At 34.7% G+C, this 13,795-nt stretch overlaps 1 protein-coding gene across 1 annotated transcript in view; it reads left to right on the forward strand.

The window, feature by feature from the left end:
• Positions 1-6,801, forward strand: part of LOC126880860 (uncharacterized) — a 29,033-nt gene extending 22,232 nt beyond the window's left edge. Inside the window, exon 3 of the mRNA XM_050644929.1 lies at positions 6,346-6,801. Within this exon, the coding sequence (XP_050500886.1) occupies positions 6,346-6,792 (447 nt within the window). The 3' untranslated portion in view covers positions 6,793-6,801. The remainder of the gene's footprint in view (positions 1-6,345) is intronic.
• Positions 6,802-13,795: the final 6,994 nt, after the last annotated feature.

Consider the following 13,795-nt stretch of genomic DNA (forward strand, 5'->3'; position numbering starts at 1 on the left):
ATTCCATCCGAATTATCGTGCAACGAATAATAATGTAACTTAAAACGAGCGTTTACTGTTATTAATTTATCCGAATATAATTAGCGTACGGGTATTCCATGTTATTATGCTAAAGATTAGTAACAATTATAAATTTATACGCGAATGCAAGTACAGTATGCGGCAAAATAAACAGTACTGTAATGAATTTTGAAATGTTTTTGATTATTTATACATCTAGTATACATGATTTGCACACATTAGCCACGACGACGCACGTTCTCGATAAAACATATGTTAAAGATTCTCTCTGGCCACTGGCTGATCTACGCCGGGGAGGGAAAATGAGGAAATTTCCCCTCGAACACGGTCCAAAATTAATATATTAGCTGACATGAAACCGAAACCACAGAAAGAGAAATTCAACCCAATAAGCAAGCTGGTTAGGAAAATTAAGGAACAATGCCTATATGTTATTATTTATGTCTTTTATGTAATCTGAGTTTACCTTTTTTATGTCTTTTGGTTGGTTTTTCATTGCAACTTCTTCTCTAAGGAAATTTCCCCTCCCAAGGCAAATTTATAGATCCGCCACTGCCCTTTGGCACGAAAAATCTTTAATTCTATGGTTTATTTTTTAACCAGGAGGAGTAAACTAAAAACACAGATTCATGCGCAAGAAAGTCACTAGAATAATCACCAAATACATCTTCTTGTCGGCCCTCGACGGTAATCCATAAATATTATATTATATCAATACGTCGCTAAATAATTCTAAAAACAACTGCTTTTTATATAAAAGCAGCCTAAAAATCTAAAAATTAAAGGAATAACGCAGAAAATACAAAAAATCGCCGATATAACTTAATTAACCTATGAAATGCCAATTGTGTCAAAATTTGATAAATGTTATTAGTGTCAAAATTTTATAACAGTGGAGTAAACTTACGGAGTAAACCTGCCTGTGGTTGGACCAATTACAAACAAGCATTACAGCGCGGTAAATTTGAATCAATCCTCTTGGTTTAAAAACAAACCATAGTCCGCAATTCCAAAAGGGCAGACGGTGGATCTGTTTGCCTCCTTCAGAATTTCCCATATGTACGCATCTGGTGGCGTTAGTTCTGGTGAGTGGCAACTCCCAAAATGATCGGGAAGAATTCGAAGAGACTCCCTGGCAGTGTGACTGGTTGTCTCGACCTGCTAAAACCATTGTAGAAATTTTTTTTTATTAAGAATTTTAAAAATTTTACTTTAAAACCATTTTTTTTAAATAACAACGTTGAATCGATGAAACATACAGATCATATAAACACAATATAAATAAAGCAACTTGTGAAGCGGTAACGATTAATTTCATTTAAGTTGCTAATTTTTTTTGCCGATTTGTTTTGCCAAAACAAAAGAGACCAACTGTATTTTGAGCGTAACTTGCTTACATTTGATGCTAGAATCTTTTTTTTATAAAAATAAAAATAAAGCTTTTTAAACTCTTGCTTTGTTGTAATGAGTTTTCTTCAAAAAGTGCTTAATTTTTTGGTCATTTCACGTTGAAATATTCTATTTGGAATTTGGCGAATATGAACCTATTTTTTAAGCTATAACTCTGCTTCTACTATATCTAGGGACTTCATGCCTAAAGCATTTTTTCACTTTTTTACAGGCTATATTTTTGCCAGTTACTTACTTTTTAAGTTGTGTTATGAGTTGATGTGCGTCTTCATTTTTGCTTCAAGTTAGCATCGTGCACGTGCTGGAAAACAGTTAATACCATATTACATCATCCGACATATTTATTATTAAAACTTCTAATAACAGTAAGGTTAAAATAATGACAAGGTTATTAATTTTTTTTTATTAAACGCTTTTCTTTCGTTCAAACGTTTGTGTCAAATCTTTAGACGTTGATTTGACTGACTTTTTTCAATGCAACTGAATGAAAATTTGCAGATATATGCATTCGCGGGAACAATACACGAATAGTCAATAAAATTTTTTTTATGTTTATTAATTGTTTAAATGAAAAATAACGTTTTTAATGAAAATTGCTTAAATTCTCTGTTTTTTTTACAATGAAGAAAATTGAAACTTTTACGGATTGTAGCTAATTATATGAACTATACATAATTTCACTTTTTACGTTAATTGTTTAAGTTATGCTTCATTAATACACAATAAACTTTCAAATTTTTTGCCGATTCCGACTACTTTTCATATTTTTATATCATGTGTTTTATACATATACACTTGGGTGCAAAAAAATCGATATACTGAAAATTTAGTCATTTTTGATGTCTCGAATTTCCTAAACCTGTTGTCCGATTTAAGTGATTTTTTTTACCTTGTTATAGCCTTATTCATTACCAATATCGCTGTAATAATATTGTTGCTAGACAGGTAAACTGTCATTGTATACCGGGTGTACGAATGACACTGTGTTTTTTTCTCAAAGTTTCGCATCACCCTGTGGACTATCCTAGCAATAATAAAATACTGAAATTAAAACCCAACTATGGCCTCAGGTTTTCTTAACATTCTGTTTTTAAATTCATTCGCTTATGTTGGATAATAAAAAAGTTAGGTATTTTAACAACTGGCCCTGTTCGTCATCAGTACAGGGTGTTTCTAAATAAGTGCGACAAACTTTAAGGGGTTATTTTACATGAGAAAATAATGACAGTTTGCTTTATAATTATATGTCCGCAAATGCTTCGATCCCGAGATACGGTGTGTTCAATTTTTTTTTACAAACTGACGATTTATTTATTACTTTAAAACCAGTTAAGATATGCAAATCAAATTTGGTGGGTTTTAAGACGTAGTCGGACAACAGGTTTAGAAAATTCGAGATATCAAAAATGACCAAACTTTCGGTGGATCGATTTTTTTGCACCCGAGTGATTTTAATAAACATGATGATATATTTTAATGTTTAAAAAGTGTAAGACAAAAAATTTAAAAAATATGAAAAAAGAAACGCTATTCTTTGGTTACGAGTGAATAAAATTAAAAATATTATAAAAAAATCAACTAAAAAGCAAACAATAAATTTTTTTTTCTACAACCGTGTTAAAAATGCAATTTTTAGCACTCCATACGAGCGTTAAAAATGCTACGTTAAGGCACTAGTGCTTTAAAATATTTTTAAGGCACTGCAGTTCGTATTGACCGTATAGAAAATTTTGATGTAATGTCAAAAAAAATATAAAAATGGAATGTCAGTCAAGTTCAAGTAAAATTTTTTGTAGATGTTGTCCTGTAATTACGTTTGTAGAAAAAATATTGTATGATATGCGTGTTAAAAAGTACATTTTTAAGGCACTTATGTGAATTGCAGAAGTCGCTATCGCTCATTCTGTAAACTTTCGCATGCGTGCCTTAAACGTGTACTTTTAACACTTATATCATAAATAACTATAGTCTGGGCTAATTAGCAAAATTCATGGAAAAGTTATTTACCAGCAATTTTATTGCTGGAATCGAATTATAAGATCCTATATATTAATAATATAGGTATGCAAAGTCCGCAGATAGTGTGCTACTTTTTTTATAAACAAAATGGCGCCGACAAATCGTATTTTTTTCAATTATTGCTATATAACTCCGAAGATTTTAACTTTACAACAAAAACACTCAAATAAAAATTCACCGCAATTAAATTCTGCACAGAGGTATGTTTCTCACGATTTGCTCCGACGAAAATTTTCCTCGGAAAATGCGGGTTTTCCTAACAAAAAATATAATTTTTTAATAAAGTTTTAGGTAAGTAATTATTAATCAATAATTAAATAACTTAGTGACATCAAAGATTTCTTGGTATAGATTGTAATTCCAGAAGCTGGTGAAAATTAAACGAATATTTTAGCAACAATTCAATTGTTAATTAACAATTTACGATCGCAATAATAACCAAAATAATCATGATACATTGATCAAACTTATAAAGAATATATAGATGAGATGCTTGTTTAATATTTTATCGACAAAATATAAATTTTTCCTTTTTTGCATAATCTTTAAATTTTGAAAAAAAAAATAGTTATAATACGTTGGTCTAATTAGTTAAGTACAAAGAAAGGTTATTTACCAGCAATTTTATTGCTTTAATCGAATTATAAGATCCTATATAATATTAATATAGGTATGCAAAGTCCACAGATAGTGTGCTACTTTTTTTGTAAACAAAATGGCGCCGACAAATCGTATTTTTTTCAATTATTGCTCTATAACTCCGAAGATTTTAACTTTACACCAAAAATACTCGAATAAAAATTCACCCCAATTTAATTCTACATAGAGGCATGTTTTTCCCGATTTGCTCCGACGAAAATTTTCCTCAGAAAACGTGGGTTTTCCCAACAAAATCTCGAATTTTCAAATAAATTTTTTGGACCAGTAATTATTTCTCAATAATTATATAGCTTGGTGAAAAAAAGCTTTCTTAGTATAGATTATAAATTCAGAAGCCGGTTAAAATGAAACGAATATTTTAGCAACAATTCAATTGTTAATTAACAATTTACAGTCGCAATAACAACCAAAATAATCATGAGACATTGATCAAACTTAGAAAGATTATAAAGGTGTGATGCCTATTTAATATTTTGTTGACAAAATATAAATTTTTCATTTTTTTGCATAATTTTTAAATGTTTAAAAAAAATTGTTATAAACAAATTAACATTTCTTAGAAATTATTTATTATATTCTAATTTTAAAAAATACTTAAAATGCGTATTTCATAGGTCTTGAAAATAAATGCTTTAAAAAATTTTTCCAACCATTTGCAAAAAAAGGTAGGAAACAGCAAAGTAAATATACGATTTCTCCATTGTTTATAATTTGTTTTAATTGTTTCAAAGCTTAAAAGTGAGTCTATGGTACAATCTAATTACTCACAAAAAATGTCAGAAATTAGTGCATTGGTTATATTTTAATCAAAGATTAAAAATACTTTTTTTTGTAATTTTTAGCGTGAAAGTAGGCTTGATACAGAGCCGGAGATAAAATGTTCACTTGAAGCGACTGACACGCTTAAACTCGCGCGAGTTGTGTATGTGGGCGGGTAGCTACGGTACTGTATTATTCTACTTTCGCGCGTGTTAATTACAAAAAAATATATTTATAATCTTTAATTAAAATATAACCATTAAGCTGATAATCGATATTGTTTTATAGATAATTAGCTTGTACTTTAAACTCACTTCTACGCTTTGAAAGAATTAAAAAAAATTATTAACACCGTAGTAATCGTATGTTTATTTTGCTGTTTCATAACTTTTTTGCAAATGATTGCAAAAAAGTTTTAAAGCATTAATTTTCAAGATATTTGAAATGCGCATTTTAGCTATTTTTTAAAATTATAATATAATAAAAACTTTCTGAGAAACGTTAATTTGTTTATAACTATTTTTTTAAACATTTAAAGATTATGCAAAAAAATAAAAAATTTATATTTTGTCGACAAAATGTTAAATAGGCATCTCATCTTTATAAGATTTCAAAGTTTGATCAGTGTATCATAATTATTTTGGTTATTATTGCGACCGTAAATTATTAATTAACAATTGAATTGTTGCTAAAATATTCGTTAAATTTTCACCAGCTTCTGGAACTATAATCTAAACCAAGAAGGCTTTTAAGTCACCAAATTATTTAATTATTGGTAAATAATTACTTATCTAAAACTTTATTTGAAATTTAAAGATTTTGTTGAGAAAACCCGCATTTTCCGAGGAAAATGTTCGTCGGAGCAGATGGGGAAAAACACGTCTCTATGCAGAATTCAATCACGGTGAATTTTTATTTGAGTGTTTTTGTTGTAAAGTTAAAATCTTCGGAGTTATATAGCAATAATTGAAAAAATACGATTTGTCGGCGCCATTTTGTTTATAAAAAAAGTAGCACACTATCTGTGGACTTTGCATACCTATATTATTAATATATACAATCATAAGATTAGATTCCAGCAATAAAATTGCTGGTAAATAACTTTTCCCAAAAATGGCCTATTCTCCGATAATCAGCCCAGACTATTATTAAACTCAAAGGATTATTCGAAATAAACTGTCACACACATTTGTTAAAAAATTGAAAAACTCTAACACATTTGTTAAAGAAAAGCGTGGGGCGAAAACCATTTATTCGATGAAGACGCGCCCCACGCTTTTCTTTAAAGAATGTGATAGATTTTTCAATTTTTTAACAAATGTATGTGACAGTTTATTTCGAACAATCCTTAGTCATTCGTAACTAAAGAAAAGCGTCCCTTAAAAATTTATTTTCATATTTTTTTATTTTTGTAGTCTAAGTTAATGTTTATTATCCTTTAAAACTAACAGTAAAATTTAGTTCAAATTGTTTTAGGCTTCGAAAACAGCCCAAACAGCGTTGAAAGGAAAACAAGCGATTCTATCTAATATTAAGCACCAAATTGTAGCTGCACAAAATCAACTAAAAGATGAAATTACCCAATACCACCAAGCTTCGTTAGCCGCACATGCAGCACAGCAAGCTGCTTATAAAGCTCAGTCCCAGCTACATTCCCTTCGATCTACTATAAACGAAGCTGAAGCTACTGCACATGATGCAACAGCTGCCGCCGCAGAAGCTGCAAATGCAGAAGCAACTCAAAAAGGAATGCTATTTGAAGCTAAACAGAAGCTGGAAGCTCTGATTCATCAATTAAAACATGTTGGCGGTGACCTGAAGGATATTCAAATATCTGCTTTAAAAGCCACAAAATCAGCGCAGCTAGCAAGTATTAATGCTGCAAATAGTGGTCACTCAAAACAAATTACATATGGATACTGATAAAGTGTCTAAAAACTATTATTTTTATTTTATTTTTTTGTATGTGTGCCTTAATTAATAAATATTTTTGTTGTTAAGTCTAATTTCTTTAGTTGTTATTTATACAGTGCGTCCATACAGTAACGCATAAATTCATTATTTCGTAAACCGGCGACTTTACCGAAAAATCCCGAAACAGGTCGATTTTTATTTTTAAATACAATTTTTTGGCATGTATTTCATACGAATGACGTCATCCATATGGACGTGATGACGTAATCGGTGATTGTTTTGAGGCTCTATGATATTGTTCAGAGTGCAGCGTTGGTAGATACGCCGGGCTACACAGGATGTGACCAATTAGTATAAAGTTGGAAGACAAGTAATTGGGCGGTATTTTGCAATGAAGGTAATTTCTCAGGATTAGAAATAACATGATTAATTATTGTAGATAAACGTTCATGAACACTCCAAAACCCCTTGAGCCAATTGTTTTCAACTCCGTCTGGTCCAGGAGATATTCAGTTATGAAGCTCTTTGATGATATTTGAGACTTATTTAGTAGTGAAGGGTGCGTAAAGAGTAGTAATGATGTGTTAGCAATTCTGTGTCATATCTTCTATCCATCCAGCATTGTTGTTAAGAGCAGCTTAACTGGTGGTGTGGAAAGTTGATTTCCCCAAAACTCATTAATTTTTTCTTGGCTTTGGTAAGTCTTATCGACACGTTCTACAGTGGAATTGAGTTTTTGATAGAATGCCTTCTCAGAATTTTCAAAAACTACATTTTCGCCGTCATTATTATTCCAGATTTAGCCATAATGCTCACACTCCCTCTAAGGGGAAAATTGACTCATCCCAGATACCTACGGTATCAAAAGGATTGAGCTCTAATGGGACTTTTTTCGTGTTATCGAGCCCTAGGTGACTTGGTATGCAGGTGTATCTCCCAAACATTTTCGTACACATCTGGCCGTTGCAAGTAGTACAGCTTTCTGCATGGTCTTGTATTGAAGTTTATTTAGACTCAGCTTTTTTATGCTTTCGAGGAGGTTCTTCGGAATGACTCCAGTAGTAGACATAATAATGGGTATCGTCTGGGTACTTTGCATTCTCCATTGTCTTCGTATTTGAATTTCCAGATCTCTGCACTTGGCGACTTTTCAGTAAATTTACTACGTAGATTATTTTTGTTAGGTATCGCCACATCAATTAGTGTTGTTTGTCTTGTTAATTTATTAAATAGTACGATATCTGTTTTACTATGTGCCACTGTTTGGTCTGTGAGCACAGTGCGGTCCCAGTATAGCTTCTAGTTGCCACCGTCAAGCATACTCTCAGGGACGTATTGATAATATGAGATATGGTCCGTTTGGAGAAGTCCTAGCTTGATAGCTGCTATCTATTGATAAAGTTTTTTTCCCACTGCGTCATGCCGTTCCTTGTATTCAGTTGCAGCAAATGCCTGGCAGCCCCCTGTAAGATGTTAGGGGGCTTCTTGGGTTTGACATCCATATGGCATTTGTCGTTTTGGATCTGAGGGTCTTTGACGATATATTTCAGGTAATTTCTGGTTGGTATAACCTGATCCAGAATGGCCAGTAATGAACCCTCCGTTTCAGGGAAATCTTTCCTGATGTCAACCAATAGCTCGACGCTGTATTGTCTACATAGTCTTGGCTGACTTCATTGGAATGTCGCCCGTAACTCAGGGAATTGGAATACCCGGTAAAACTTATAATTTTCCGAGTTTGTGCCTCTATATCTTGAAAATCCTCCATACGATCGAGATGTGCCCATGAGAACTTTTTATCAGGATGCTCCAAAGGGTATTTTCTTAAAGTATGAACTAAATCCACTTGGACCTAATTTCCATAGGGTTTGTGGGGGTACTTTAAACTTTCACATTGCAAGTGTCTTTGTTTTGTGTAAAAATAATAATTTGAAATAATACAGGTAAGAATATATCAATATCAAGAATATATCAATCATTATGTTTACAATAAACAGATATGCTCTGTTTTTTTATTTAGCTGTATATAAACCTAAATGTAAAAAGAAGTAAGGTATAACTTAAAAAACCCTAAAAGTTGCAAAAATTGTTAAAAGTAGAAAACTTTGAAGAACCATATCTTGCTTAAAATTAGTACCAGAACCTTTTGTAATTGTTCAAAATTTTACAGGTCTTTAATTTTTTTTTCTATTAAAAAATGTATATTCCATTGCATATACTTAAAACTGTGTAGAAAAAAGTTATAGAACAATGTTTGGGAAAAATAAGGAAAATGGCCTAAAATGGTGTGTGTAGCAAACTTTGAAAAATTTTACCTCGGATATTATGAATCCCAAAGAAAGCGATACAGTTGTTACAACTTTATCGCTTTACTTTATAGACTGAGAGCTGGAGGTCAAAAATCATCATCATAAGTAATGTGGAGTTTGTTCTGTAAAATGTGTTCATTGTATATCGATAATTTCGATCAATTGCAGACTCACAACTCAGTGGATACAGGAAGTAGCAATAAGCTGCGAAATTGGTAAATTAGTGTAGTCACTGAAGATTTTCACCTCCGATTTCGTTGAACCTCCATCGATTTGCATGAAGATGGTGAGTAGAGGATACCTAAAGAAACAAAGGTGACGTGGTACTAACTTGCTCTTTACCCTGGGGTGGATGCCTCCACTTCTGGAGGAAAAATATTATTTTATTAAAACTAACCCCACAGATCAATATAGGGATAAATTTTAAGCAAAATTTGTTATATCATGTTTAAAAAAAATTAAATTATTTAAAAAACTTAAAAAACTTAAAATAATCTGCTATGCAGACAATGCAACTAATATCTCAAAATGAAGGTGAGTTTACAACGAATTATGCACCAATTTAACATAACCGCCACACAATTAACATGTTAATTTCCCCAAGAAAAGATAAAAAGTTCGGGGTAGTATATGGATTTCATTTTTACCATAAATAGTTACTTGTTGCATACGCTGACGACATAGCACTGATTAACAGAAATCTTAACATTTTAAAGAATTTTCGAGGCCGTGCAAAGAAGTATCAAAGAGAGGTTGGGCAATAAATGAAAATAAAACAAAGTACTTAATTTACTTCAGGAAAAATAAGGTTAATATGACAGATAAAAATTGAAGAATATGAGTTAGAAAAAGTAGGACACTTAAGAACCTAGGAGTCCTAGTTAATGGAAATAATGACAGAAGCATAGTATTCAATAAACGTATTGTAGCAAAACAATGAGTCACCAGCCGCAAGGCGTAAGCCGAGAAAAGTCTAGATCGAAGCACGCTATACGTGGAACCGATGCGCGGTTGTTGGAAGGTCACACGATAGTCGGAGAGCTGGCTTAGCCGGGAATGATCGAGAATAACGACTAGGATATATAAGGCATAATTTTTGTGAATAGAGTTTAGTCTTAAGCTAAAGTTTGTAAAGTAAACTTGTATAAATAAATAATAAAGTCGTAAATAAATACCCGAACGCTCGTTATTGTTACAGTTGGTGTCGGTGTTCGGTAAACTTAGTGCGATATAAATAAGTGAATTACAGAGAGACTTTAAAAGACTTTTGAACTTTATTCGTCGGGAATAACCGGAGTGCGTTAATTGTTCGTATTCGGAAAGACTTTTAAAAGACATTGTGAAAAGTACGTGTGTGCCGACCAAAGATGTTGCTACAAGAACTGACCATAAAACAGTTCCGTGAACAATTAGAAGAGTACGAATTAGACAGCAGTGGGTGCAAGATAGTCCTACAAGCACGACTCAAGGAAGTCCTCACGAAGAACGGAGATGACCCAGAGACGTTCCACTTCCAGTCAGCAGAGCAAGTAATCTTATCGAAATTAAAAACTGTTTCTGAAACGATCGATGAAACTTGTAGACAGAACAACGAGAAATTTGAAAGTGTTTCTCAAGTAATTAAAGACGTTTGTAGACAGAACAACGAGAAATTTGAAAGTGTTTCTCAAATAATTAAAGACGTTTGTAGACAGAATGACGAGAAATTTGAAGAAGTTTCTAGAACATTCGATAAGATGCAGAAAAGTGTAGAGACCGTAGAAGAAAAGATCAAACAGCTAGAGAGCAGGATAACCGATACAAAAGTACAACCATCAGTTAATGCAGCAGCGTTAGATCCTTTAGTGAAAGATGAACTACCGAGAGACGAAACGTCGCATAATATGAGATTCAAATTACCACCATTTGATGGAAAGTCCTCTTGGTCTATATATCTTAGACAGTTTGAAGCTATTGCGACCGCCAATCATTGGACCGAACAAGAAAAGGCTGTTTCCTTGACTGCTGCTTTACGAGGTGATGCTGCAGATATATTAAGGTCAATTCCCAAGGGTCAAGAAAATTGTTACCAGACCTTGTTCACTCGTCTAGAAAAACGCTATGGAGATGCCCATCTACAACAAGTATACAAAGCACAACTGCGAAGTAGAAGTCAACGAGCAAGTGAGAATCTGCAAGAATTTGAAGCAGATGTGGCTCGTGTGGTGCGGTTGGCTTATCCAGAGGTGCCAGACAGCGTTTTAGAAGAAATTGCAGTAGATACCTTCGTCAATGGGCTGAAAGATAATGAACTACAGAAAGCTTTACGACTAGCAAGGCCGAAAGTTTTAGATGAAGCACTTGCTATTGCCTTGGAACACGAAGCAGCTAGCCAAGCTTCACGAAACAGTCGAGTAATAGCCGTGGAAAAAGGCGATAAGAGAAAAGATGAACGTTTGGTGGAAATGGTACGGAGGGTGATTCGTGACACGATGCCGAAGAGACGCGTGAAGAGGGCTGGAAGAGTTCGTTCAAATACAGATGCTTCCTCGATACGGCCATGCGGTGAAAGTTGTAATCACCGGCTTAAAGTAGAGGAACAGCGTTGCCCTGTGAGACGAACTACCGTAGTTAATAAACAATGGCAGCCCCAACAGCTACAACACGCCCAAGAAGATGATCCATGTATAAAAAGAGTATTGGATTGGATGCAGCAAGGTGAGAGACCTAGTTGGCAGAACATTAGTGCATGTAGTCCAGAAGTCAAGGCCTACTGGAGCCAATGGAATTGCCTGGTACTAAAAGATGATCTTCTGTACAGAACCTTTGAGAACGATGATGGTACAGAATCTAAGCTGCAGTTGATTGTACCTAAAAGTAAAGTGTCAGAAGTATTGCGTCAGTTGCATGACGGTACATCAGGTGGACACTTTGGTATTACGCAGACTCTGCAAAAGGTTCGAGAACGGTTCTATTGGGTGAACTGTAAAGATGATGTAAGAAGATAGTGCCGGAAATGTGAACTGTGTGCATCCGGTAATGGTCCAGTTGGTAAAAAGAGAGCACCCATGAGACAGTACAATGTTGGAAGTCCTATGGAAAGAGTAGCAATCGACATTGCAGGTCCATTTCCAGAAACCGATGCTGGAAATAAATACATTCTGGTAGCCATGGACTATTTTACGAAATGGACCGAGGCCTATGCATTACCGAATCAAGAAGCTGCTACCGTTGCAGAGGTACTTGTTAAAGAATTCTTCAGCCGATTTGGTGTTCCCTTGGAGATCCACTCCGACCAAGGGCGAAACTTTGAGTCAGCTCTTTTCCAAAACGTTTGTAAATTGATTGGTGCCAATAAGACCAGAACAACACCCCTGCATCCTCAATCAGATGGAATGGTCGAGAGGATGAACCGAACGATGGGTAAACACTTGTCCAAAGTTGTATCTGAACATCAGCGAGATTGGGACCAACACATTCATTTATTCCTGATGGCCTACCGCTCGGCCGTGAATGAAACTACAGGTCAAACACCAACCTGCCTGATGTTGGGTCGTGAAGTTCGTTTGCCCTGCGACCTAGAGTTTGGCTGCAGACCTTCCGAGGAATATGTTGCAGGCGAAGAATACGTAGACCGCCTGAAGTTACGGATGAACAACATTCATGAATTTGCCCGACAACACATCCAGATAGCCAGTGACAGAATGAAAGATCAATATGATTCTCGATGCAAGAATGAAAGCTTCGAAATAGGTGATCTTGTCTGGCTTTATAATCCACAACGTCGTCGCGGCTTGTGTCCTAAACTACAAAGACAATGGGAAGGTCCGTATGAAGTTAAGAAGAAAATAAATGACGTAATATACAGAATTAAGAAGTTGCCAAACGGTAAACCAAAAGTTATTCACATAAATCGTCTTGCACCATATGCTGGCTCCAATGAAACAGAAGAAGCCCGAGTCCTCCAACAGGAAATGAAAGATACCGCACAGCCAAGTTTTAAGGAATTTATGTCAAATTACGCAGAGAGAAAGAGTGCTAGATTCGGCGTGACCACAGAAGTTCAGCAAGATCTGTTTGGTGTTCCAGAAAACGTCTCTCTAGCCCAGTGTGTTGCCCAAGACCTCGAGATGACTAAAGGAATCTCGTCCGTATTCAATAGAAAGTTCGGCCGCCTGGACGAGTTAAGAAATCAGCAGCCTAAAATTGGAAGAGTACTGCGATTGGAAGATGGTCCTCGATCTTTGCTGTATATGGTGACCAGGAAGTCTTATACGGACACGCCAAGCTATGAGAACATATGGCGTGCTCTAAGTAATTTGAAGAAAATCGTGTGTAATTATGACATCAAAGATTTGGATTTACCAAAAATAGGCCATGCAGTAGAAAATCTGGATTGGAAGATTGTGAGAAGCATGCTTGAAGTGGTATTCAGAGAAACTGGCGTACGAATTACTGTGTGTTGCATGAACCCGAAGATGTCGGATCCTTCAAAGACAGTAGACTGTTATTTCTTCTTGAAGGGTGTATGCAAAGCTGGAGAGTCGTGTAGATTCCGCCATCCTGGGCCTTCATCTAGAGTTGCTGATCGGGACGCTCAGATCTTAAGAGGGGAGCAATGTAGCAAAACAATGAGTCACCAGCCGCAAGGCGTAAGCCGAGAAAAATCTAGATCGAAGCACGCTATACGTGGAACCGATGCGCGGTTGTTGGAAGGTCACACG

The sequence above is a fragment of the Diabrotica virgifera genome, chromosome 2 (assembly GCF_917563875.1).
Source record: "Diabrotica virgifera virgifera chromosome 2, PGI_DIABVI_V3a".
NCBI lineage: Eukaryota > Metazoa > Arthropoda > Insecta > Coleoptera > Chrysomelidae > Diabrotica > Diabrotica virgifera.